The 27,990-nt window shown below is 41.2% G+C and overlaps 2 protein-coding genes, 1 long non-coding RNA gene and 1 pseudogene across 4 annotated transcripts; 2 read left to right on the top strand and 2 right to left on the bottom strand.

Annotated features, from left to right (window-relative positions):
• Positions 1-8,220: 8,220 nt before the first annotated feature.
• Positions 8,221-9,671, bottom strand: LOC132954153 (myeloid-associated differentiation marker-like; annotated as a pseudogene).
• Positions 9,672-12,973: 3,302 nt separating this feature from the next.
• On the bottom strand, positions 12,974-16,154 carry LOC132954275 (myeloid-associated differentiation marker homolog). The gene is given in 3 exon segments (XM_061026804.1): positions 12,974-13,641; positions 15,579-15,801; positions 15,803-16,154. Coding segments are annotated over 3 exon segments (846 nt in total). The 5' UTR covers positions 15,838-16,154; the 3' UTR covers positions 12,974-13,053.
• Positions 16,155-19,717: 3,563 nt separating this feature from the next.
• LOC132954731 (uncharacterized) lies at positions 19,718-20,167 on the top strand. The gene is made up of 2 exons (XR_009665843.1): positions 19,718-19,852; positions 19,982-20,167. It is a non-coding gene; the product is annotated as an uncharacterized LOC132954731 (long non-coding RNA).
• Positions 20,168-20,821: 654 nt separating this feature from the next.
• LOC132954728 (cell death-inducing p53-target protein 1-like) lies at positions 20,822-27,626 on the top strand. 2 transcript variants are annotated; one of them, XM_061027381.1, is made up of 5 exons: positions 20,822-20,916; positions 24,506-24,680; positions 25,665-25,700; positions 26,740-26,884; positions 27,280-27,626. In XM_061027381.1, exons 2-5 carry the CDS (start codon positions 24,521-24,523, stop codon positions 27,383-27,385), a joined length of 447 nt encoding a protein of 148 aa, XP_060883364.1. In that variant the 5' UTR covers positions 20,822-20,916; positions 24,506-24,520; the 3' UTR covers positions 27,386-27,626. The 2 variants fall into 2 exon arrangements, with proteins under 2 accessions (XP_060883364.1, XP_060883363.1); XM_061027380.1 differs by having other exon boundaries at positions 20,822-20,912.
• Positions 27,627-27,990: the final 364 nt, after the last annotated feature.

Below are 27,990 nucleotides of genomic sequence, written 5' to 3' on the forward strand. Positions count from 1 at the left end.
TGTAATATTCAATTAGCTGAGGAATTGGCAGCAAGTTTTTCAGCAAGACATTTCTGATTGTCATGAAATCCAAAAACGTAAAACACACTAACTCATATGAACTGTTAGCGTCTCAATTGAGGGATTTGTCACGTTTAAATGTTCATAATTTTTTTGTTTTTTAAATTTCCCCCCATCCATGGCATTTTTACACTTCACTTTTACAGCCGGCATTCACAAATAACTCTTACTGCTTCAACAGCTTGTTAACTTAAAGTACACAACAGGGAACAAAGAAAGACAGAAACAGTATCTACTTATGTTTAACTTGTTCATTCTTTTGGCTCCCTCTGCTGGTCCTTTTGAGTCACTGCAGCCAAGACATTTCATGGGGGGGAATCTATAAACATTTTCAACAAATGATTTGAAACTTTACAGGCAAACAAAGCAGTTATACAAGCTCTTGTAACTTTAGGGTGAAATAATTGAAACACTTCCTGCTTCCTCTTACAGGTGTTTTCTCTACTGTTTCCTCCCGTTCTGCATTGAGTCCTGCAAAGCCGTGGAGCATCGCTGTCCGACCAGCCACAAAGTCATCGACATATTCAAACGGTGGTGAGCATTACCTGAATGGACCCACTTTTCTATGGCCTTTTAATAGCCTTACTTGTTTATGCAATGTTTTGATATTAATCTAAATGTTAAAAAATGCACTTGTGACTATGGAGCATCAAACTGTGAGGACTTGATGTCCGCATTCATGTTTGTAATTCATTAAACAAGAGATGTAACCAAAAAAGATGCAAAGTAAAAAAACTCCAAAAAGAAAAAACGAGACCTTACTTTTCTCCTCACTGTGTCAAGTAGTGAATTCATTTAGTGTGGTGTCTTCAAAGTTATGCTGTTTTCATGCCTGAAGTTTCACTCTTCACCTTTCTTGTTGTGTTTTATTGTTTTTTGTCATGTTTAAGTGTTTGCCTAACGGAGGTTATCCTATTCTTCTGTCGATGTTTTTCTTCAGACCAAAAGGCATCTGTTCTATTGACTTCTTTATCTTCTCTTCAAAGATCGAATGACAGACATGCAAACTTTTAGGTCGCATTCACTTAAGGTCCTGACACGCCAAGCAGACGGCAAATGAAGGCCGCCTGTGGTGTCGCCTCAAGTCACCGTTTGTCTTGGCCAAAAAGTTGCACTTGAACACATCACAAAGACTACAGCCGACGGCCAACCATCTGCGCATGCGTGAGAGGAAATAACCCTCCATGCCAGCAGGGGGCGGTAGTCCATTGTTATGATACCAGAAGACCATTTTCACACCGCTGTCGCTCACCACTCATATTATAGGTAGAATACTAATGGAAAATAATGTCTGATAAAAAGTTGACGCTGGCGTTGTCAGCCCTTGGTCTTTTAGTGGAAAAAGAAAAGAAGAGGCGGAGGCGACAAATAAGGAGAAACCGCACTAATGGGTGAAAGCATGGATACTACAGCGCCATGCTCGAGGGGCTTTCCCAAACTTGTGTTGAGGGGGGTCGACGGGTAGCAACGGAGCCAGACACACCGCGAAAACTAGGGCGATGACCGCTCACAGCATTACACCTTCTCTCAAGACTACGGCGGGAAATGACGAACATCCAGCATATCAGATAAGCTAAGCCCACATCTATGTTGGCTAGGCTACTGCAAGATTATTGGACTGTGTTAAAGGTGTGTTTAACAAAGACTATTTAAAGACTGTTTGAGTTTAAAAGCCAATTTAAGGAAAGTTTAAAAAGTCCCCAAAATAATGTGAAAATTATTTTCCTACACAAAAAATAACGATTTAATGCACTTTTAAGTTCACTGTCTCAGCAATTAAGGTTTATAATTGCATATTTAAGTTACTATTTTCAGTCTTCTTATTTTTCTGATGCACTATTGAATTATTGAAGAGCGAAGTTCAAGTACAAGTTCAAAGGAAGTCAAAGGTTACCCACTTATAAAGGAGATGGCAACTCAAAGGACAAACTAGACACCAAAGACATAGTTGCAACGAGTAACAGAGTCATGCAAGAAGGCCTCAGCACATACACATCTTCAATCGTACCAGTCTGGGTCTCATCCATAAAACAGCCAGACGAAGAAGTTCTTGGATATGCGCTCTTAGACACACAAAGCAACACAACCTTCATCTGGAATGAAGTAGCCCAAGACCTTAAAACAAACAAAGAAAATGTCAGTTTACAGCTATCACAATGTCTACACAGTCAACAGTCATACACTGCCAAAAACTGATGAACCTGCAAGTAAGAGGATACAATTTAGAAAAAAGGATTCAGTTACCACCACTCTTCACACGAAAGTACATTACAGCTGACAGATCGCACATTCCAACTTCTGAAACTGCTCTAAAGTGGCCTCAAACTGGCAAACAATATTCCACCACCACTGGATATCGAAGTAGGTCTTAAACTATGTTTAATCAACTCTTGGGGCACCACCCTGGAATCACGGAAATATAACCAAAATATCACTCAAATCAGTCTCAAATTAGTTATTTAATTGCTAATATTATTAATAATTAATAACTACATTTAATAAATTGAAGGCGTGAAATCCGTACACAAAGCCCTCGCATCCAGCTTATATTACAATGCAAATACACCAGTAATCACAAACAACTGCTTTCTTAAATTATAACAGAATTCATTTAAACAAAGCAACATCAATCCAAAATCAATGAACTTAATCAAACAAATAACTATTACAAACTAATCTAAGCAAACAAAATTATTAAGCAAAACTTGTGAATGAGATGTAAAGATGAAGTTGTGTGTGTGTGTGTGTGTGTATGTGGGTGAGAGAGAGAGAGAAAACAAGATGGTGGAGAGAGACAATGCACCATGTGGCTTTTGTCACATGGTGACAAAATGGTGGACAACAAAGGAAGCCATGTGGCTGCCTTTTGAAATAGTTTGAGCTCTCTGAGCTGAGTTCAGTAACTGTTACTTAAACACAAGAAAGCCAGTGGCTGGACTTTGATTCAACGGCGGGTACACTGGTCTTTCTGATTGCGAAAGTCGTTGACTGAAGGAAAACTAGCATAGCATTACATACATAGACGAACATAGCGGTTCATCACAATAAAACAAATGCAGCAGCTTACAACAGATAATAAACAGAATGTGACGTCTCATCAACAATGATGCATAATTATCAGTGGTTATAAAAGAAACATAACTATTTCTGAAACTATTTCTGCCCAGAACAAAGCTCTTACTTGGGGTAACTCCTGGTGATCGTTGCAAAGTTGGTTAGATCGTCACTCTGTTGAATATAAAATCAACAGATTCAGGCAGGGTTCCTTCGTGGCAGATGTAGGAGAAGGAAAGTTTTTTTTTTTTTGCGGTTCCTTAGGGAAGCAGTCCATAGGGTTAACAGTTCAGAGATATTAGAGGCATTTTGGTCTGGGCAGACACTGAGGCAAAGTCTGGGCAGAATGTCTGTGTCTCACGCGAGGCATAAAACATAAACAGGCATTAGCAAAGCTTTGCTACTCCAGGTCCATTCTTTAACAAAACAAATGAAACAAACAAACAAGAGGAAGAGAGAAGAGTATCAGGTGTAGATTTGTGGGCTAACTCCTAGCCTGTGGGATGGTGTATGTGGCATGTAGGTGTGTAAATGTACATGTATTTTATGTGTCTCACTACCAGTGCCAGGTCATAAAACAGAGACTAGAAAGCATTAACGTTGGTAGAGTGACTTTGGTGGGTTTTACAGTGGAGGCTTCTCCCCCCTCCCTGATGTGGAGTCAGAACCTTGTTCTTTGTAAGGGCTGGAGGCCTCCAACTGTCTTACCACCTCTGTCACACACCTCCAGATCATGTTCTCCATTCCCCTGTCAGACCTGCTTCCTTAGGAAGTTCATGGGAACTCCGGTTATGCCTATCCCTCTGTCTGGGGCTTCGGCCATCCCGAGAGTTCCGTTCGGGTCTGGTGGTGATCAATACTTCAGGTTGGGAACTACCCTGTGGCTGGCTCCTTCCTTCACCCCCCTGGTTCTGTCGTCTATTCTGCCGGTGATGCGGTTTCTTAGATTTATTCATAGCACAAGGCAATTTGTTGCCTTCTAGTGCTAGGTCACTATTGTGTCTCCAAAACTCAGGACGTATGCGTGTTTCCCAAGCCACCTGTGCAAATTTCTTGATCTCTGGCATACCAAGCTGATGTGTTCGGCAATGCATGGTGACATCGTAACGCACACAGTCATGCAGATTGTGCAGGAAGATGGACTTGAAAGTTTGATCCTCTTCCAAACCTGGAGCATTACGTCCCTGGAAATATGCAGATTTTAGGCGCCGGTAATAATAATTGGGGGCCTCATGCTTCTGGTGCCAGGCACTTAGGGCTCTAAGAGGGGCAGATACAGGGTCGGTGTAGGTGGAGAATTCCTCGCACAAAGCGTTGCAGAGTGCTGAGTACTGGTCTCTAATCTCAGGCCGGAGGGTAGTCATGAAGTCATGGACACTCCTGGAAGTTGTCTTCCAGATCAGCTTTAGTTTTTCTCGTGTGGATGCATCAGGTAGATCACAGAGGCAGGTTGATCTCTCTGAGGTAATCATCAACGCTGAAATTTGGGTTGCCTGGGTCAAACTGGTCTACATCCTTCGCCAGGGATTCAATGAGCCTTATGCGCATTTTTGATCTCTGGGTGGACAGGAGCCATCCAATTCATCTGATGTTTCAGAAGAGGGGGGTTGGTGTTATCTCTGCCTCTGGGGCTGAGAAGTCACCCCCCTTCCTATGTGGCGATTCAAACATGTGAAGGTGTGAAAAGGTGTCACAGCTTACATAAAGGTGTCAAGAACCTCTTCTCATAACAAGCGGTGACATGTTGGCTTGTTGGCATGGTTGGAATGGCATGTTGGCTTGTTGGCATGTGATACAAAGACGAAGATGCTTCACAAGATTGCAATAAACGCACGTTTCAAAGAACCACCCAGTGTCTGTTGTTGTGAAGAGAGCTACAAGCTATAAGTGGACACTGAAGGGCAGGTGGGGTCAGCTGGATGTAAGAGCCAGGTGATGAGGACAGGTAAACACGGAGAGAAAGGTAGAATGAGTAAATATAAATAAATACTAAAAAAGACATTTAGCTATCACTGCTGTATCTGCAAAGATTGATATAGGCAGCCAGTCAAGATACATTTTATCCTTTGTATTATATCTTATGCACATTCCGATGAACCTGTCATGATTCGGTCTTATTTAGTTTTGTTTTTCAGTGTTTAGGTTTCCATGTTTTAATTTCTCCTGTCCATCTTAGTGTTGCTGGTTTTTCTCTTGTGTGTTTCCTAGTTTAGTCTCCAGTGTTTCCTGTGTTATTTTGTCATTTCATTTCCTTGTGTCCCTCTCTGTTCTGGTGTGTTGATGTTTAAAAGTGTCTTCAGTGTTTCATGTATTTGTCATAGTTGTCCTCAGTGTTTCTTGTCCTGCCTCTGTGTGTTTCCCTCCAGTGTTGATTGCCCTCATTGTCTTCACCTGTCTCATTAGTCTCACCTGTGTTTGATTACCCCTGTGTCTATTTAGTGTCTGTGTTTCTTCTCTCCTGTGTCAGTTCATTGTTTGTCGTTTGTCGTATGTTAGTTGTCAGTCGTCAGTTTACGAGTGTATCCTTGTTTTCTCCTGTTGGATTTTGTTAGTAAGTTTTGTTGTGGACTTTTGATCTTTATTTAAAATAAATAATTTTTGTTAGCTTCTGCACTTGGGTCCAGTTCCTTGTTTTTTTTACCTGAACGTGACAGAACCTGCACATTAAAAAAAAAACAGCCGATAAAGATCTGAACAGCCATTTCTTGGAAATCAGGGGGCTGACCAGAAACACACAAAAGAACAGAAATTAAAGTAAGAAACAAGATAAAAAGCCAGACCAGCCTGCCATTTGCATCACTGCATCCAGAGCAACACAAGAAAAGGTAAGACTCTCTTCATTCTATGATTTTATTATTCATTTGATTTAAGTCAGTTTGTTTTAGACTTCAAGATGTTTTCAATGATAAATCTCTTTTTTATAAAGGACTCCTTGTGCTGCTGAGTTTTCCTTTTCCCTCTTAGTTTGTTTATTTTTCTTGAATGATGTGAACATGGAATTGACATTTATTTAAAAGTTACTTTGACAAACCAACTCTCACTTGAACTGTTTTTTTTTTTACTGATGAATGAATTGAACGGGCTGCCCGGTGGTGCAGTGATTAGCACACGGTGGTTCCTGGTTTGAATCCCTGTTGATCATACGTTCTCTGTGTGGAGTTTGCATGTTCTCCCCGGGGAAGTGATTCTCTCTGGGTACTCAGGCTTTCTCCCTCAGTCCAAAGACATTAACACACAACTGTTATATTTTACAGATATGGGAGGAGAAGAATCCAAACCAGCCCCACCCACACCTCCACCTTCCCGTAAGACTTTTTGCACAAATATCAAAAATGACCGCTCACATTTCAGGACCATGCATGTGTGTGTCTGTGTCACTGTTTGCCTTCATACACTCTGTATATATGATGATAATTATAAAGGCAGTGTATATGTAGTATGGACACAATCATTCATCCTTTTTAAAGCTGTAAGTCTCTAAACTCTGAAATAGAGTTGTCATGATACCAGATTTTTAAACTTTGATATTATACTAGTAAAGATCCAACAATATCGATGCCTGCTTTGATACCACAGCAAGAAAAATAGAAGAGCACCAATGTCCTGTTTCCAATTCTCTAAAACTGCTGGCAAACTCCTGCACACTGCATGAAAACATGGGCCTATATTTCTGTTCTGTATATGTGGTGGAATTTCTGTAGTTATTTAGATTATAATGTACAGATGTCATTAGGTTTATTCACTGTTCTCTAATGTCAGTCAGACCTGACAGAGTTCAGTAGTTATTAGAACACCAAGTAAAGCTTAGAGAGTGTCAACTGTTCTTCCTGATATCTGCAAGGATGTTTGGTAGACTTACTGTCTGCTCCAGTGTTATAGACGTCACAGTTTAGTCTAGGTAGGTCAATGTGACATGACCCTATCGGCACTCTTTTCTCTTCAATTTTCAATAACAGAAAACAAATGTTTTATTTTGTAAGAGTTCAAACTGGTTTCCTGCCTATGAAGCAAGTCCATCTAGTGTTGAATGTATTTGTGTCCCTCTATAAGCTGACTCTGCTGACTTCTCTCTGCCCACCCCCGTCTCTGACATTTATGGACTATTGACGGGCGTGTCTTTCTGACAGACTGACACGAGAAGAAAGGCTACATTTTCTCCGCTCGACTTGCTCCATTTGACCCGAGTTCACTCACACAGATTGGTGTGCGGGGCAGCACAATAGCTGCAGGATTAGGAGTGAGATTTTGTGTGACGTCCTTCAGAGAGTTCATTGGATGAGAAAGAAAAGAAGGACCTGATGTTAGATCGTCGGGATTTACACCACCAGCACCGAGGAAGACAACAGGCGGATAACAAATCCAGCTTCCCACACCTCACAAAATGTCTCTATAAAAAAGTTTATCTCCACCTCTCTCTAGTTTCAGACCTTTAACCTAGGATAGGATCATAAGCCAGAGAAAGCAGCGCACCTCCTCTTGTATTCTCGTATCATCTGTGATCTCACAGGACAAGAAGAGATTGACTGTAGAGAAATAAGCAGAATGAGAACGGCTGTGGAGAATTTTACTTCCGGAAACCACGCTGTTGAGCCCGGTTGTTAGGATGTGAGGGTCAGGTGAAAATCAGCCAAAAAACACCTGGCCTGGCTTTGGCACAACAACTTGGAAGTAGAGGGAAACAGCTAGCCCTGATCTGTGTGAAGATCAACTTTCACTCATTTATTAACATGTTGATAAATTGGTAACTTCCTGACAACTTCCTGGAACTCTCTCCCTAAAAAACTAACTAAAAGACTCCCCCACACTCACTTCCTACAAGAAATCCCTAAAAACTCACCTCTTCATCACCGCCTACAACCACTGACTCTCATCCTCATCCTCTGTTGTATTGTTCTCTTAGTTTTTGCTTTGTTTTTTGTTGTTTCCTGTCAAAGCGTCTTTGAGTATTTAGAAAAGTGCAATATAAATCTAATTTATTATTATCATATAGACCTGCAGGTATGGGCGTGGTATCCATCTTCTCAGCTCACTCAGCAAAAACTCATATTTTTATCCGATTTCTCCAAATAGCAGCACTCACAAATAAAGACATGACAAATACAAATGTGAAAATAAACATATATTTTAACAAGATGCACAATATCACTGACATAACCCGAGTAATAGGAGCTCAGTTTAATCTCCTGCACTGTTTGATGACTCTTTGTGTATCAGGATCCAAAGTTCTTCAAGGCTATTTTTAATTTTTTACGACAGTGATTAAGTTGTAATCATTACCTAACTCTACTTCTATTTCCACATTAAACTGAGCAGGAACATTGTCATGAATCTCCTTGTATTGATCCAAAGAATGAGCAGACTACACAGTTTGTTGTGCATCCCATCCACAACAACACAAATCAACTCGAGGGGAACTCATAACCTTTTGTTAAAAAGTATAAAAACCCTCAAACTTCAGATCCACATAAAGTCAAACCCAGGACTCATTTTTGTTCCCAGTTCTTGTTTCATGAAGCAGCAGTGTCACTGGTGGCTGACAAAGAACACGAGGCATATGGAGTAGGCAGAGTCCAGTGTGTAAACGATAAAGTTGAAGATGGTCATGAAGGTGACCATCACCAGTTTGTCCCAGGAACAGGGGGGTTCACAGTTTGTTTTGAAACTGTACAGTGGCCAGATGACCATCGCCGTCGCGTACATCACTGCTGCTAGAATATTATAAACGATAACCACTTTGTCAAAGGAGATTGGTAAGTAAGAGGTGAACGGCCCGATGGTGAGCAGGATGACCACGATGTTAAAGATGAAGCACAGGGAGAACACGGCGACGCACCACTGCAGGGCGTGGTCGTTCGAGTACTGATTCGTCTCCAGCGACGTGAAGATGAGACAGGCGAGGAACGTCTCCAACATCTTCATGATGCCCGGCACCGTGGCGAGGAAACCTATGTGCTCCCCGCTCGGACGGAGGCGGGTCAAGACCACTTCTCCTGCATACACGGCGAAACACACCCAGGACACCACGGACGCTCCGATCTGACGGTGGCAGACCTTGCAGGTGAAGAAAGTGGGGTAGATGATGGAGGAGGCGAAGCACATGAGGCTCGCCAGCATGGCAAAACCGGTGGTGAAGTCCATCCACGCGAACGGGCGCTTCGAAGAGACGGTGGTGAACTCCAGGATGAGGATGAGGAGGGTGAAGAAGAAGCAGAAACACCAGGTGAACATGCACCACGCCCAGTACGGAGACGTGACATATCCCACAGACCCAGCCAGGCTAAAAGACATGCAAGTGAGGTCGATATTATTCTCATGATACCCACGGGCTGAGTGAGCGCCCGCAAATCCACAGGGACCATGGCTGTAAACGACGAGTCTGCTTCACCTAAAAAAAAAATACAAAAAATAAAAGGGCTTTGTTTTGTTTCCAAAGTCACTTTACTCTGAGTGCATGTCTCAGCAAAGGAACGAGCCCGTCGACGAGATCCATGTAGAGTGGGAGTGCGTATGTTTCTTTTAAAATGAAACTCAAAGTGTGCTGCAGTTCAAACAGAGCATCCTCACCTTATCTGAGTACTTTATGGCCCATGAGCCTCTCCTCTGATTGGCCGGTGACTGAGTGTTATCATGTTCACTTTAAGACAAACACACTGGACTCTGTTCCTCCAGCCGAGCCTCCCTCATGAGCTAATCTCACAACACAATTTTTTTTTTTTTTAACCTTTATTTTACCAGGCGGAATTGCTTGAGATCAAATGACCTCTTTTTCGAGCAAGGCCTGGACAAAATGGCAGCAGCAAAAGAGAAATATAAGACAAACCCAAAAAGAAAGCACAGACATGAGAAAAAGAGACAAATACAGTCCAGAAGGTGAAGAAGAAGGAGGAGGAGAAGGAGGACAAGATCATGTTAAACAAAAACAAAGCACAACACCACAATACACACTAAAAGAACAATTATGTGATGATGATAAAATACTATGCAGTGAAACATTTACACACTCCAAAATTAGCCTTTAAAAAACTTGTGAGCCGAGTTTTAAAATCATTAATAGTGATGAGTTCCTACAATTTGAGTGTTTTTTTTTAAGACTGTTCCATGCGGAGGGAGCAGAGTACATGAAGGCCCTCTTCCCAAACTCAGTACGAGTTCTGGGGACTGACGTAGATAGAAAGTCCAGAGAGCGCAAACTGTATGATGGATTTGATTTAAAAGTGAGGTAGGTGCAGAGGTATGAAAGGAGTAGTCCAGTAATAGCTTTATAAATGAAGGTGTACCAGTGAAGAAGCCTACGAGCTGACGCGGAAAGCGAGCCTACTTTAGAGTACAGGGTGCAATGATGGGTGAGTGATTTACAGCCGGTAATGAATCTTAACGCACAATGATAAGTAGCATCCAGCATATGCAGTGAGGTAGAGCAGGCAGTCATGCACAGTACATCACCATAATCTAATAATGGCATAAAAGTAGCAGCAATAAGCCTCTTTTTAGAAACAAAAGAAAAACAAGATTTATGTCTGAAATAAAAGCCCAATCTCACCTTTAGTTTCTTTGCCAGGTTCTCGATATGGGGTTTAAAAGACAAATTGTCATCAAGGATGATACCAAGGTATTTAAAAGTGGAAACGGTCTTAATAAGAGTACCTTGAAATGTAAATAGAGTGGGCCGACAGTTAGTTTTGTCCCTGGATTTAGTGAAGATCATCATTTTAGTTTTATCTGCATTAAGTACCAGTCTTAAAGACAGGAGTTGGGCTTCTATTTCTTTAAAAGCAACTTGCAAGCGATCAACAGCCTTTAACACAGTCTCTCCAAAACAATAAATGATGTCAATGATGTCGGTGGAGGTCACATCCTGAGAGAAAAAAAAAATCGCCCTTTTCGAGTTGAGACACAGACTTTTTGAAAGAGTGATTTTTAAAGCTGTTTTATTTATTCCATTGAGAAAACAAGTCTCTAAAATATGATGAATTTTGAGAATTTCTATCTCAGAACCCTTTAAATTGGACATGTTATGAAAAATCCACTTCTACAGTGTTTGTGAACATATATTTGGGTAACCTGAGTGTCTACTGACCCACAAAATGTGAATTTAAAGAGACACCCACACCAAAATGGAGCGTTCTGAGAGAGCTGGTTTATACAGGGTCACAAACCTCCTCTGGTGCTTGATTCATGTTATATTTTGACCACAGCACAGATGTTTCATTTAGACCACAGGGGGAATGTTTGAAAAGGTGGATAATATGTCCTCTTTGTGTTGTGTTGGCTGGATTTTGCAATTTTTTAAGTTGTTTGTATGTTTTCTGACTTGCACCATTTGTGCATTAGCAGCGTGTTTGCTGCTTTTTGCACATTATTATTCATTTCCATTGTTGCATTCTTTTTTTAGGCTTTTGAACATGTGTCTGAAATTGCAGCAAATGTTTCCTGATGTTTCCTAAATTGTTTCGAGCTGCTGCAGGTCGATGTTCATGTTGGACGTCGTAAAACAGCCAACACACTGACATGCTTTAAGTGTTGTACCTTCACATCAGGGTTACAGCTTTTTTTCCCCCCGATGAAATGCAAAATGCATGAAATATAAGAGACACTTTTTGTCCATTTGACCAAAGCACAAAACACTTTCAAACAATGCTTAAAAAATTCTAAAATGGTTTGGTTATTTTTCAAACACGTCCTTATATTTCTGTACTTTTTACATTTCTTTCAGACCTTTTTTCCTCTCTCGCTCTCCCTTTTTCATATCAGTGAGATCATATCCACATTGTGCTACTTTATTAAATTTAAATAGAGCAGTATTTCCTGGATTAGAAAGAGGTAAAACATCAGGATTTCTCATGGTCATTGTTGATGCAAACCCAGGTTGAACCTTGACCTGTTACTCTCCTGCATTTGTAACACTGTCAGACGAAGGCTTAGCAGGCATACATTTAAACAAACTCATCTTTCTTTAGATTCGTTTTTTGTATCGTTTAATGTGAAAATGCAGAGGCGTAGATATGTTATCAGAATATCTTTGATTAAACCTTTCCAAGTAAAATGCTTCCTTTAGTCAAGGGTTAGTTTTTAAATTCTGAAATGTAAAAAAAATCTCAACCCAGATCTCTATGTTGTCTAAAAATGTCCTTTTTTACAGACGAATGTTTATACAGATTTTATTTTGAAAAGCTACAGACTATGAAAGAAACTGACAGTGTGCTCCACTGACAGTTTTCTCCTCGTCTTTAAGATTCACCCTCCACTGATGCACCTGCCACACATTCAGGTGTGCAGATATATTTTGTTTCCGTTTTGAAAAACTACAGAAAGAGGCTGATTCATTTTCAATCCGCTCACTCTTTTATGAATATCCTCTGCATCATGCATGTGTGTAACATGTGAGTTTACTTTGTGCATTGACAGAACAAACTCTCGTCTCTTTCTTTTCTCTCTCGCTCTCTCTCTCGCCCTGCTATCATAAAAAAAGGGAGTGGAGCTGAAATCTATCAGTGCAGCTTGTTCCAGGGTTTGCACAATTCAACACACCTCTGCAAACATCCTTTAAGAAGTGCAGGGTGGGTCCCTGTGAGTCTGTTTAACCTTTAAACAGGCAAATGAACAGTTAAACAGGTGATTCATTCATTGATGATTTATTCAGTTACTACTGTGAGTTGTGACTTCTGCACTGAAATGACAAAATGACACATATCGTAATGTAGTTTTGCAAAACATCCTCACACTTTTATGAGATTTTATTTGTATTTCACATGCTGGGAACGACAAGACTCTGTTGTTACAATGATGCAAGGGGGAAGAAATGAGGATATCATTGTCCAGAAGTTAAACATTTAAAACCTGTGTATCATGATAACGGCTAAAAAAAACAGTGATAAAATGTATTATACATAACAGTGATGCAAGATGTCCAACATTTAAATTTTCCAACTTCTTTACAGTTTAGCTTCTGCTTACAAAGAAGACCAGCCTAAAAGAATAAACCGTATCTACAATGTAAGCAACCAAGTTGAAACATGTCATGAAAGAAACAACCACTAAATCATCCCATGGACAATGCATATTCGAGCAATATGCAGGCCTGGGAGAGTCCTTGAAACTGTAAAGTGGCCAAATAACCACGGCCGTCATGTACATCAGCACCGCCATCACATTACAGCCGCACAGGACTTTCTCAAATGGAGCGGGGAAGAGAGAGAGGAGGCGGCAGATTGTGAAGATGATGACAATGAGGGCGAAAGTGAAGCAGATGGAGTAGACAGCGACACACCACTGGAGGCCTGGTTTAACCCAGTAACCACTGTACCCCAGGCAGCTGAAGATGATGCACGCCACGAAGGCCTCCAGAACCTTGAGGAGGCCCGGGACTGTGGACAGGAAGCCACTGAGTTCTCCAGGTTTGGCCCGGGTCAGCCCGACCTCGATGGCGTACAGGATGAAGGCTAGACAGGAGGTAACAGAGGCGCCGATGTACAAGCCATACCCATACCTGGCAAAGATGGTGGGGAAGATGACGGACGCAGCCAGCACCTGCAGGAGAGGAAGCAAACAAGTGTGATGAGACGATTGTGTTTTAAACAATTTCAACAATTTTATTTCAACAATTATTTCCCAAGCAGTGGAAATAGTTAACAATTTTAAATATCTCGGAGTAACACTAGACAACCAATTCAGTTTTGACCAGCACACCAGTGACATCCAGAAAAAGAGCCATCAAGCCATCAGCCATCCGCAAACTGAAAGGACTCTATGATGCCCCCCCCATCTCCTCCTGCTGCTCTATCAGAGCATGATCCAGCCCATCTTACTGTACCGTTCCACCTGCTTCTTCAACATGTTGTCTGTAAAAAACAAGGCCAAACTCACACGCATCACAACCACAGCTGCCAGAATAATCGGTCTCCCCACACCCAACCTAACAGAACTCAATAACAGGGCCATCACACGCATTGCAACCTCAGTAGAACAGGACATCACACACCCACTGAACACTCACCTCACCCTACTCCCCTCAGGACGGAGGTATAGAGCACTAAGGTGCAGAAAGGCTGGCCTCAGGAGGAGCCTGATCCCTGCTGTAATAACGGTCCTGAACAAAAGGCCTCGCTGAACAGGCCAGAATGGGAGCTTTTGACTTTGGTGGGACTTGTCTGTTTGGACAGTAACGGTGCTGTGGAAAAGAATTTCCCTTCGGGGACAATAAAGTCTAAAGTCTAAATGGCTACAGTCTATTGAGTCCCCATTTTGCACATGTTCTGCACTGCTGAACATTTCAGACATCGTTCTAGCAGGGTGCACGTGTGAATTCAAACGACCATATCTGTTCACCATGACCTTCAGCCTTCTTTTTCTTTGCCTACCCCCGACTTTAAAGTCTGTGCTGAACAAAGCGATGACAGCGATATGTAATGATACATGAATCGGGCACTTAACCTTTTCAGGGACATTTGATATTCTTCAGTTAATTAGATATTGGGCTGTACCGTTATATGTTTGTCTTGCATGTATCGATTGGCTCCGCAGAACAGCTGCATCGTGATATTATTATTATCATTATCATGGTCCACGTATTGTCTATCTTAATGTGAGTTACCCCGCGATTCCAACCTCTACTCTTCTCCGTGTGCCTCAGTTGAGGAAGTATGTTTCTATTAGTGCTGTCAGCGCTGATGCGTTAATCAAGATGCAACATAAATCAGAAATGAATGCATACCTTTTTTTAATCACCTGATATGTTGTCCCTTTAGTCACCTCAGCATCTTTCTTTAGTGACGAGTGATGAAAAAAACCCACCCTGCTGCGTCATTGAATGCCTCATTTCGACTGCAACAAAATCTGATCATGGTCAGCTACTTACAAAAAAGAATTGGTTAAAGCTTCTGGATGTAGCTTGGTAGTTTGAGGTTAGTAATCAGTCATGAGTCAATTGTTGTTATCAGTCCATTAAGAAGCCTCTCCCTGTTGGGAGTATAGATGAGATATTAGCCCCGTTTGTGAATAAGCATTAAGGTTGGTCTGATTGTCGGCGCAGTTATTACGAAAAGAGCAAAGCATGAATAATGGAGGAAGTCAGGAGATGTCGTATAAAGAGCTATAAAGTCAGCGGGATGGTGGACGGGGAGCATCACCATGGAGACCCTGCTTTATGTGAGCAACTGCCTTCGTTTGGCTTCATAATGCTCTTTGAGAAACCAAAGGGTGACATCACTGAGACTACGTCCATGTTTCATACAGTATGGTGCAGATTCGGTATCTTGGATTTAATTTTTAACTGAGGTTATTTCATTGAATGTTCTGATATCTATGTGCTCTATTATGTAACAGTAAAGTTTAGGGGCACTAAAATCAGCAGGAATATTAATTAACATACAATATAGCGAGTATAGATCAAAAGTCAATGTTTTTGTCATTGTTCTTCAACAACCTGCATTAAAAAAAGGCAAATCACAGAAATAAATGGCACTCACCAATAGAGTTGCCAACATGGCAAAAGCTGTAGTGAAGTCATCCCATGAGATCGGCAGCTTAGTGTTGATGCCGGTTAACTCCAGGATGAGGATGAGGAAGGTGACACAGAAACAGAGGCACCACACGAACATGCACAACGTCCAGTATTGGTGAGTGCTGTGGCCAACCGATGCCACCAGGCTGAAGGAGACACAGGTGAAGATCAGCTCCAGGATCCGCACTGCCCACCGGCACCGTCAGGGTCGTGAAGTCCGGCATGACAATGGTTGTAATTGTTACGTCACTTTACTATAGTACTGGATAGATATTAAAAAAAATTAATCCCTCAGTTTTAACCAGCTTGTGTCCTCTATTCTTTATTATTGAATATGTCCTTAGATTGATTTTAAAGGCTCTCTGCTCAGAAACTGACAGAAACTTGTGGCCACCTCCTATCTGGCCTTCCTCCTTACAGGGCAGGGCGGCGGGCGCCGAGTGATTTATGCTCGAGTGTGAAATAGAGCTATATAAAGCTGTGTAGATGTCAGTTGTTCCCTCCCATTTGCTTATCAGTTGTTTGCTAATGCCTGGTCAGTAAAATAATAAAAACTGCACCCTGGATGACACAGGACTCATTCTTCTCATTTCCCACTTTTGCTTCTCCATTATGTCATGTTTTTTTTTTTTTTTAAGATTTATTTTTGGGCTTTTTATGCCTTTAATTGAGAGATAGGACAGTGGATAGAGTTGAAGATCAGGGAGAGAGAGTGGGGAATGACATGCGGGAAGGAGGCCACAGGTGGGATGTGAACCCAGACTGCCCGCTTGAGGCTGCAGCCTCCATAAATGGGGCGCGCGCACTAACCACTGCCTCACCAGCGCCTCCATTATGTGATGTTTGATTAATAGACATGTCCCTCCATCGAGTTCAGTAGTTCATCAATATAATGGTAGGGGAAACACTGCAGTCTGTCAACAAGCCCTACAATGATGAGAAAAGTCCATCCTCTCCGTCTTTTGCCTGCTCCATTTTTCAGAAAATGTGTGCTGTTTGTTTGGAGATTTTCCCTTCATGACATCACAAGGAGCAGTAACCCCTCCCCCAGGTGGGTGACACCTGTTTGTTCTGCCCTCTGACTCTGCCTTCACACTGTAAACAATACAAATCTTTCACGTGACATCACACTCTTATGGAACCGCCCACCTGGAGGGCAAGAAAGGCTCTCTACCACTGTACACTACTGAGAAGTTACTGGTCTCAGTGGCCCCCTACGTGTTTTTATCTGTTTTATTTTTACATTTTCAAATGAAATACAGTTGTTGTTTAATGTAATTCACTAACCAGCGAGGAGACGAGCCCGAGTTTTGCTTCTACAGAATTTAATCTGAGAAAAGAAACAGAAAGGAGGATGTTTTGGATTAATGCAGTTAGACCCTCCGCGGCCCCTGTGAGGGGAAACATCAGACTTCTCTTCATCCTGACATCACATGTTTTGAGGAGCTCTGAGACTTATTTAAACTGATTGAAGAGGAGGAGAATATGAGACCTTTAAGAGAAAGGGGTGAGATGAGAAAGAAAACAAAATCAGAAATTGGAACCAGGATATATGTTTCGACTTCAGAGGGATGAAAAGTCTGTTCAAGTGAAACGAGTCAAGCTCAAATTTGATCCGTCTACTAGAGACAGCTTTCAAACACTCACCCAAGAAACTCTTGTCAAACTGAAACTGAACTGTTAAATTGTATCAGTGTAATAAATCAAGATAATATTTTTACAATTCCAAACTGCCATCTTCAGAAAGGAAAAGAAGTACTGTATGTGTCCCCATGTGGTCCAAATGTTAAATGCAGGTGTGTTGATTGTGGAGTAGATGGTAGAGTCCGAAAAATCAAGATAAAGTAAGTCTTTGAAGGAGGGTCAAGGCCAAGGCAAGGAGAGCCAGGATTCAAAGAATAACAATACAGTATAGTTCAAGGTAGCACAATAAATTACAGTGCAATACAAAGCATTTAAATACAATCAGTTCCCAGTTTGACTTCTCTCCTTCTATATATATATGAATAATATATGAAAGGTCCCCAAATCTTAAGAAACTTGGGATGCGTGTTTGACGTGTGTGTAACTTATCTCTTCAATATCAGGATAACTCTGTTTGCTACAACCAGACCAAACCTCAGCGCTTGTTGTAAAGCAGAAGGAAGAGTCAAAACATTCTTGGAGAAACCCAATATTACAGACAGGCTGTCAGGAAGTAGCTGTCTGTTATATATGTCACTGTATATCCGAAACCATGTCCCAAAAAGTATCAAGTTTAGGACAAGACCAGAAATAGTGACCGATAGGGTGCCATCCTCCGACCTGCACTTGTCACAGGAAGCAGTGACCGTGGGGCAGTTTGGACTTGGAGTAGTGCAGTGGATGAATAACCTTGAACTGAATGAGTTGGAGTCTACCGTATAAATGTGTATGAATGGGATTAGTTTCTTCTGATGGTCTCTTTACACAGCAGCCTCTACCATCAGTGTGTGAATGTGTAGGTGTGACATGTGGTGTAAAAGCGCTTTGAGTAGTCTGAAGACTAGAAAATACATATACAAGCTCAAGTCCATTTACCATTTAACAAAATGTATAACTTGGAGGTGTCAGAGTTACATATTGGTCCTTTAAATAAATATAAAATCAGTAAACATATTGTAGATTCACTTATTAGTCTGCAATTAAACATTTATAACTGTGTTTTTAAATAACATAAATAAGTTTCAATGCTTAACCGCTGTCACTATTTTCAACATCATCCCTCAAGTATTTGTCATTCCAGCTATATATATATACATATATATATATATATATGTATATATATATTCTACTGGACTTTTTGCACAGACTCTGCAAATCTCTAACAAATACAAACTCATTAGAAAATGTTTTACTGAGGTAACAAATCAAATCAGAGATGCGGTTATAATCTTGCAGACTTGATCAATTCAAACTTCTTTTAACAACACATCATGTACTCGTCCCCTGATGCCTTGTGCAAAGAAAGCAGGTGGAAAGCACCAAGCTCGTCCCTGGTCTTGGCTAAAGGTTTCAATGCTCTTACGCTGACCTCTTGTGGCCATTTAAAAAAAAAAGAAGAATGAATTCTCTCTGGATTGAAAAGTCAGCACCTCTCCATGTCTTCTTGTTATTATCAGTGTGTCTGTGGCGTAATGCATTCCCGACGTGACGGCTGATGTTCTTGTGAGAGTCCTGTGACCTCTCTGCGCGTCCTCACAGTCAGCAGGCCTTCATCCGTCAGAGTACAAGAGACGGTCTGAGGCAGGATCTTATGTTAAACTACTGAGTCTTTACTCTGTTGTTATATTTTCTTTCATTTCTCTTTATTATATTTAATATTTACACTTCATAATGGAGCCTCCCAGAATATGAATTTCTTGTACAATCAGAGTGACGCCTGGAGGGTTATATTTCATATTCTTCATTAATCCCTTTACTCTGTTATTGAGAGACATGCTTCTCACACAGCTGTGAGGGCCCCGAATCACACACATGCACAAACAGGACCTGTGGACATGCATTAGAGGAGAGATGTCAGAGCGGGGCTGCTACAGTTCTGCAGTACTCGGGAAGTTGCCCTGGCTCCTCTCCAGCTGCCTGACCAACTTTCATATTACTTTCCGCTTTGGGACTTGAACTGGCGGCCGTCCGGTTCCAAACCCAAGGTCCGTACGGGCTAAGCTACTACCGCCCCTTGGTTAGCATGATGTGCGACCCACGTACAAAGGCGATAGTCCTCGAAGCATGCGGCCTGCGCTAGAATCTGACCTTTGGCTACCTTCCTGCATCATTTATTCAGTATTTGCCTATCTGCATGTAGTTCTGTTTATTTAGTTCCTGTTCTATTTTTATTCCCCATTGCACTATGACCACTTTCCCCACTCAGTGTTCGTCTTCATCTGTTCGTCCGATCACTGTCCCCTTGTATCTTTGGTCTATTTTATCTATTGTGTATTTTAATGTTTTTTATTTAATTTAATAGTTTATAATTTAAGTCTACCTTGCACTGTCTTTGCTGCAAATTTTTTTTACTCTATGTGCCTTTGAATTGCCTCCCGGGGTCAAATACAGATTTTTGAATTGACAGAAAACATCTAGAAAAAAAATAAAGTAATGGTAGAAGCACCTGATTAATAACTCACTAAAACTCAAGGACATCAAGTGAGACCGACTGAGAGAGTTCAACCACATGAAACCAGAGGTGCAGACACGACATGTAACTTTATGTTCACAGAAGTGTCTTTGTCTAAGCCGTTGTGTCACCTTGTTTTTAAAAGCTTTGGAGTCAGTCCATGTTTGTATTTCTGATGACTACAGTTGACTAGAAAGTTGACGTCTGTGATGACAGAAAGGAAAATAACCTAGAATAATTTCTTGCAATCTATACTTCTTTTTCCTCCTGTAGTGTAAATATTATTCTTGTGGATGTTTAGATGATCAGCTATCATCTGTTCAGGTCCAGTGACTTCCCCTGGCTAAAGCTGGCCCTAAAGAGAATGTGTCTGTCAAAGTGAACAGGAGCGGAAATGAATAAAATATATTGAACATTAATATAGTAGGCCTGCTATGTAGGATATGACACACAGGTGAAGTCTGCATCAGAACAACTGGCTGTTCATTACCCGAACGTGAGGACACTAGCACAGTGTGGGTTTTGCATAGTTGAAGACAGGAAACAAGGCAAGGGACCTGTGGTGGCAAAACCCCCAAACCTCTTTTTGTTGACAGCGTTCACAGGAGTTTTTGAGTTGAGCACGTCAGTAGCTCTTTGGTCATGACAGGAAAAAAAACAAATTGGTCTTTTAGATTCTACCTTCCATCTTTCTGATGTCATTTAACTTTAATGATTGAGTCTTGGTGTTTTGTAATACTGGTGTGATGTTTTCATATGTGTGAGTTGTGAAATTGGAGTTTTCCAGAATTGCAGGCAGGAACGGTGACTTACTGTATATGATGCATTCTGTTGGGTCAGCAGAAACATTTTGTTCTGCTCTAACACACCTTTTTCTTCTTCTCTTTGTGTGGACTTCTGCATACTTTCTTATTGCATCCACGCAGGTCACTATTTGACTAACGTGTTGAACAAACTCAGTAAGGCTGGTCGGCTAAATGTGTTTGGACGTCCTCCCAGTCACATGGAAGTGAGTGGGGAGGGGGAGGGGGGAGGGGCATCGTAAGGTTTCAGGAATTCAGTGACTGCTCCATCCTGCATAGCAACGGTTGTCTTCTGGTTCTCACTGGGTGTCTGTCAGCTGGAGCAGGAGGAGGGAGCTCAACCTCTGATGGGAAGTAACAAGTAGGTAAAACTTATTTTGGACGCAGTTCTACTTTTATAATCCTCATCATCTCCTGTTGCTCTAGTGTTGAAGTTATCAGCTTTTTGTTTGTGTTAGATTGTAAATGTTTGGATTCCTGATGTTACTCATGTTCCTTTTTGTCACTGAATACAATAGACGCTGTCAGAAATGCTAATTCAAATGTTAATAGTGTTTGTGATGGCAGCGTCGTCCAGATACCTTGCACAAACAAAACAAGGGTGAGGCACAGATGATATCCTGTGGTCAGTTGGAGTGCTCAATCAGTGGCTGTGGCTCATGTTGCTCTAATTGATTTAGGATGGATTTATAAGGAGACACAGGAGGGATGACATGGCTGACTGAGCCTATTCACCATGAGACTGACCATATAGCCTCCTGTTTTATGAACCACAGCACTAATCCAACAGTTTACTAAGTAAAGCACAAAGTCCTTTTAAACAAGACGTCTTCTGCTTTATGCCTCCTTAACTTTATTTCTTTAAACTGATGGTTTCCCCAAATAGTGGAAAGTGTACTTATAAGGGATGTCACAACACCATAGTTTTAAACTTAGATATGACTGTAGTGAAAACTAAACAACTTCAATACCTGTTTCGATACGACTTCTAGAGTCTGTTGGGAAAAATCCACACACCATTAAGTTACACCAAAAAAACATTTGCATAATGTAATCACATTTTGTTCTTCCAAAGTTCACTGTTGTGAGGAGGCGTACTACTGGAACATTGTCAAAACCCAATGTTGTCACGGTTACGAAGTGTTAACACTGTTTAGGGCCCGACCAGTGTGGAATTTTAGGGGCAAATATCATCATTGGGGAGAGAAAAAAATACCAATACCGATATGTCGGCCGATATCTTTCTTAGATGTATCTTCGATTTGCAGAGATAGATAAATATAGATACACACTTTTATTTGTGTTCATCCCTCAAATGCAGTTATCAAACACTTGTGGAAAAGATTTATAATGAAGACAAGATGGTCACTCAACTGGAAAATAACTGAACATTTATGCGCATCACCGCTCGACACTTTGGAGAGTGATGATGCTTGTCTATATAGAGCCCTCTGCTGGTGAAAGAGAAATGCTAGTGTAATACAATGAAACTCAAATTAAATGCTATTTGACTGGTGAATAAATCTAGTAATATCGGCACATACAGGTATCTACAATCAAATTAGCCAATACCGATAGTCACTGGTTGGGCTAATATTGGCTGATATTATCGGCTGGCTGATAAATTGGTCAGGCTGATTTACTTTCTTCCAGTCTGCTAGCGAAGCTATCAAGTCGGCTGCTGGTGTCCTGACCCTTGCTCCCCGTGATGTGCACTCGGCTCGGTCACGGCCAGCAGCGCTACACACACCAGGCTGCTCTATAGTCACGTTAGCTAATGTTAGACGTCAATGAACAAACGCTATGATTTCTGACAGTGTTTGTGAACATATATTTGGGTAACCTGAATGTTTACTGACCCACAAAATGTGAAATAAACCCATCCAGTCCTTTGTTTGTGGTCTGCAGTCTTACAACACAGAGACAAATGCTCCGTTTCAAATGTGCTCTCCTTGTGATGTCACAGTGGGATTCTGGTTAAAAAAAAAATCCCCTCTCCTCCCCTAGTATCTCCACCCATGGACTCCACCCCCAGCCTAGAGCAAAACTTCTGCGCAGGTCCGCCATTTTTATTCTTGCTAGTGAAGGAGTGATGTCTACTGGGAAAATTTAGGAGGGGCTCATTGCATTTAAAGAGACACACACACCAAAACGGAGCGTTCTCAGAGAGCTGGTTTATACAGGGTCACAAACCTCCTCTAAATGTTTCATTTAGACCACAGGGGACTGTTTGAAAAGGTTGAGAATGAGGAGAATATGTCCTCTTTAAGAGACATGTTGTTGTGTCTTAAGTTCATATTGCCATTAACACTTTTAGACTTTTACCTGAGTCTCACTTGTAAATAACCATTTTCTTGAAAGGTGCACTATGGATGTTTGTTGGTGAAATTTTAAAGTTGGAGAAGTGAAACAATTCTATGTTATATTTTCTGAACTGAATGCACAAATTTTACTCCCTGGAAGTAAGGTCCCTGGAGCACTGTTTGGAGCTAAAAAAGCTACCAGGAGAGTTACGGTTTCACTGTTGTGGATCCCCCACCATAACTTCTCGCGTATTATTTTGTTTTCAAACAGTGTTACAGGGACCAAAATTTCCTCTGAGGACAGTTTGTGTTTAGAGTTATGAACATATACCACAGAATCTGTACACTTCTGCAGCTTTCTCATTTCTCTACCAAAACTACATAGTGCACCTTTGAAAGCAGGAAGTATAAATTTCACCTTCTGCTTTTGAAGGAGTATTTCTTAAGAGTAGAATTTTTACTTTAAAGAAAAAAAGATTAAATATATATTCCAACAATAATATCCAAAAAAGACATAAAAGTAGAACTTGTGATGAGGAATGTATTGTTATATAATTATTAACTGAATCTCCTGCTGCCCTTTCCTTTAACAAAGCTTCAAATCCTTTCAGCAGCTTTCGAGTCAATATTTCCCGAAGGAGTTTCTACTGTTCAGAAACCGCTCATTGACGTCAGGCTTATCAAGCAGGGATATCAGAAACTTGACAAATAAATAATTCTAAACGTTGCCATGTTTTGTTTTTAATCTGCTTCCCCCAAGTGCCCAAAAATATCAGTCTTTGCAGGTTTAAATAAAATATTGTGAAATGTTTGAAGTGAAAACCAGAGTCCATCTTTCCTGTGAGCATGTCGTCCTCATCTGACTTTGACTCACTTCATCCCCCGCCTGGCTTGATTTCAAAGAGCTGATGTGAAACTTGTGGTCACAGAGTGCAGAGGGAAAATGTGAGTTTGTTCCACCACAAACGTCAAGCTTTACAATTTCTCACTTTGTCCTGCTGCCTTCTGTTTCTGAGCTTCAACATTAAATCAGTCTGAGGCTCAATAAGAGAGACTTACCTTATACCTGATCTCTTTCCATTCAAGCTATTCCATTATAACATTGCTTCAGTTTCATTAGAGCACACATTTTCCGACCTGTGATGAAATATCACAAGTTTTCTTATATTTGTTATATTGCTGTGGTTGCCACCTTACAAAGAGGAAGTGACTCATTCTCAGGTAAGGAAACCAGCGCTTAGCACTGTTATACACTTCATGACACGCTGTGAAGCTACCTAAACCATTTAACCCTTGGACAACTGATGAGGTTGTTTCAGGATGTTAAAATGTTGTTTTTTAGGGGGCGTCAGTAGCCTAGTGGTTGGTGCACAAGCCCCATGTGGAGGCTGTAGTCCTCCGAGCAGGCGTTTCAAATCCGACCTGTGGCTTCTTACGGTGTCATTCCCCTCTGTCTCTCTCTCTTTCTCAGATTCGTAACTCTATAACCTGTCCTATTGCTAAATAAAGGCATTAAAAGCCCAAAAATAAACCTTTTTAAAAAAAGTTGTTTGAGTAAAAGTTTAAAGTTTGCTCGTTTAGTCTCTTACTTGAAAACCAGTGGACTGACTTTAAATGTGAATAATACACTTCTTCTTTTTTTTTACGTCAGTAAGGATTTCTGAAAATGGAGAAAGGATACCCACCACAGGAGTCAGCTCCACCGTACCCGGGGCCGCCTCTGAACTATGGGGGCGCCATGCCTCAGCCAGAGATGTACCCACAGCCGGGGATGTACCCACAGCCCGGATTCTACCCAACAGCACCGCCCGCTGGATACCAGGCCGGTCTGTGTCCGCCTGCCTGAAAAGATCATGCTGCTACTTTTCTGTGCAGTTTATGACGTTTATGTCGACACTGTGAGGCTGAACAACAACATTTATCTGAGAACACTAAAGACCTTAGCTATGTTTATTTCTGCTTTTTAAAGCGCCAGTGGGTTGCATGCGAAGGATTATTGAACCATGTTTGGATACAATTCAAAGCGCCAATTAAAAGGTCTGATGACAAAGTGACAATATTCAAAATTAAAGATTACACTTAAAAGAAGGAATATGCAACATTTTACACATAAATACAGCAGAAATCAAGTCTATCCTGTGTAAATGTGTCTCTGAGTCATGACTGTCTACAATGAGTGAGAAGCTCGAGTCCCGCTGGCTGTGTTGTTGTCAGCGCCGTGTTTACATGGACGGGACGGCCGGCTTCTCCCCTTGTGTATAAAAGCAGGACTAGAGAGAAGAAGAAGAACATACTGATTATTTGAATGACACCTAAGCGTTTTTTAGATCACGGTCATTCTTTGTCAATTTACATCGATGTGAAGCTACGAGCTAACATTATGCTAACACAACATGCTGACACAACAATGCAGGCCCAGAGGTGATTGCAGCTCGAGAGTCGATCGAAAAGTCACTCATTCATTCATTCATTAAAACAGATATAAGTTTAGATTGGACTTTTAAAAAAAAGATTTGGCTCCAAACATATCCACTATAACTTTGCTTCGTAGGTCTTGCTAGCCGCTCTGGTGAAAAATATGCTGACCTCCATCTACCTGAGGTTATTCGCGGTGTATCGCTAACTCAAGTCAACTACCTTTCATACAAACTGCTTCACAAAATAACAGTCATTGTAAAAACACTCCTACATCTGTAGAGAACACTGACATGTAAGCAAACATAATTAGCAAAGTTATAAAGCATCGAATCATAAATTCAGATCTCAATACTGCTTTCTCACTTTGGTAAACTGTGTGTTTTTTCTGCCAGGTGTTCCCTACGCTCCTCCTGCACCTGCAGCAACAGGTGAGGTCATGCACCTACAGTATGCCAACACGACTGAGATGCATGCATTGCACTTTACCATTTTTCAGAAAAGGGCGTGCACAACCAAGTCAACCCTTCACTAACACACGTAAAGAGATGGTAAATATGTTACGTTCTAGTTTTAGGAATGAGGAAATCTTGCTTTGTCACAAAGTCATCGGGTGAAATCCTCTCTCTCCGCTCAGAGTCATCGGGAGAATAGCCTGTTTGTGTCGTCTGAGCTCAACAAAAAGCTATTGTTCACTGTTTGTGTGGTTGAGGGTCACCGTATGAGCTTTGCTTATAACAGAGGTCCTTTCACAGGTACATTTCTGATTGTCATGAAATCCAAAAATGTAAAACACACTAGCTCATATGAACTGTTAGCGTCTCAGTTGAGGGATTTGTTTTAATTGTCACGTTTAAATGTACGTCATTTTTTTGTTTTTTAAATTTCCCCCCATCCATGGCAGCTTTAAACTTCACTTTTACAGCCGGCATTTACAAATAACTCTTACTGCTTCAACAGCTTGTTAACTTAAAGTACACAACAGGGAACAAAGAAAGACAGAAACAGTATCTACGTAGGTTTAATTTGCTCATTCTTTTGGCTCCCTCTGCTGGTCCTTTTGAGTCACTGCAGCCAAGACATTTCATTCTTAAAATACAAGAAGTTCCAACAGAAGAGTCGGACAAACTGACCTTAACAGTTGAACTAGATGTAGTGTGATTTAAAATATGAACACTGCTTCATTAATACCTGAAAAAGGAGTTAAAAAGAGACTAAAGAGCAGGTTAAAGACCTTACTTGTTATATTATCTACAAAGACCCAACGTTAATCCATCATGAGCACTCAGCAACATCTAGCAAAGTTAAAGGTGATTGAAACATCTTCCTTTAAGAGGCAGAAATCTTGGGCAAAACCAGACTCATGCTGAACAGCCATCAGCCGAGACAAACTAAGTTATGACATTGATTGAGAATTTGAAAATGGAGACTAATCCTACACGTTCTGCTTTGTGCATTTCTCGTCCTCAGTCACTCACCTGGTTGTAACAGCGGGGCTTCATGACAGCCCGGGACAAGCTTTGTGTCCGCACTGCCAGCAGACAGTGATCACCGTGACGCATCACACAGTGGGCCTGATGACCTGGGGCATCTGTGCCGGCCTCACCTTTTTTGGGTAAAGAAACAAACACCGGGTGGAATCTAGTGTGTGTGTGTGTGGGGGGGTGTTTTTTGTTTTTTAAATTTTCCCCCATCCATGGCAGTTTTACACTTCACTTTTACAGCCGGCATTCACAAATAACTCTTACTGCTTCAACAGCTTGTTAACTTAAAGTACACAACAGGGAACAAAGAAAGACAGAAACAGTATCTACTTATGTTTAACTTGCTCATTCTTTTGGCTCCCTCTGCTGGTCCTTTTGAGTCACTGCAGCCAAGACATTTCATGGGGGGGAATCTATAAACATTTTCAACAAATGATTTGAAACTTTACAGGCAAACAAAGCAGTTATACAAGCTCTTGTAACTTTAGGGTGAAATAATTGAAACGCTTCCTGCTTCCTCTTACAGGTGTTTTCTCTGCTGTTTCCTCCCGTTCTGCATTGAGTCCTGCAAAGACGTGGAGCATCGCTGTCCGACCTGCCACAAAGTCATCTACATATTCAAACGGTGCTGAACATTACCTGAATGGACCCACTTTTCTATGGCCTTTTAATAGCTTTACTTGTTTATGCAATGTTTTGATATTAATCTAATTGTTAAAAAATGCACTTGTGACTATGGAGCATCAAACTGTGAGGACTTGATGTCCGCATTCATGTTTGTAATTCATTAAACAAGAGATGTAACCAAAAAAAGATGCAAAGTAAAAAAACTCCAAAAAGAGAAAACGAGACCTTACTTTTCTCCTCACTGTGTCAAGTAGTGAATTCATTTAGTGTGGTGTCTTCAGAGTTATGCTGTTTTCATGCCTGATGTTTCACTCTTCACCTTTCTCGTTGTGTTTTATTGTTTTTGTCATGTTTCAGTGTTTGCCTAACGGAGGTTATCCTATTCTTCTGTCGATGTTTTTCTTCAGACCAAAAGGCATCTGTTCTATTGACTTCTTTATGTTCTCTTCAAAGATCGAATGAAAGACACGAAACTTTTAGGACGCATTCCCTTAAGGCCCTGACACACCGAGCAGACGGCAAATGAAGGCCGCCTGTGGTGTCGCCTCAAGTCGCCGTTTGTCTTGGCCAAAAAGTTGCACTTGAACACACCACAAAGACTACAGCCGAC

The sequence above is a fragment of the Labrus mixtus genome, chromosome 20, assembly GCF_963584025.1.
Source record: "Labrus mixtus chromosome 20, fLabMix1.1, whole genome shotgun sequence".
Classification (NCBI taxonomy): Eukaryota; Metazoa; Chordata; class Actinopteri; order Labriformes; family Labridae; genus Labrus; species Labrus mixtus.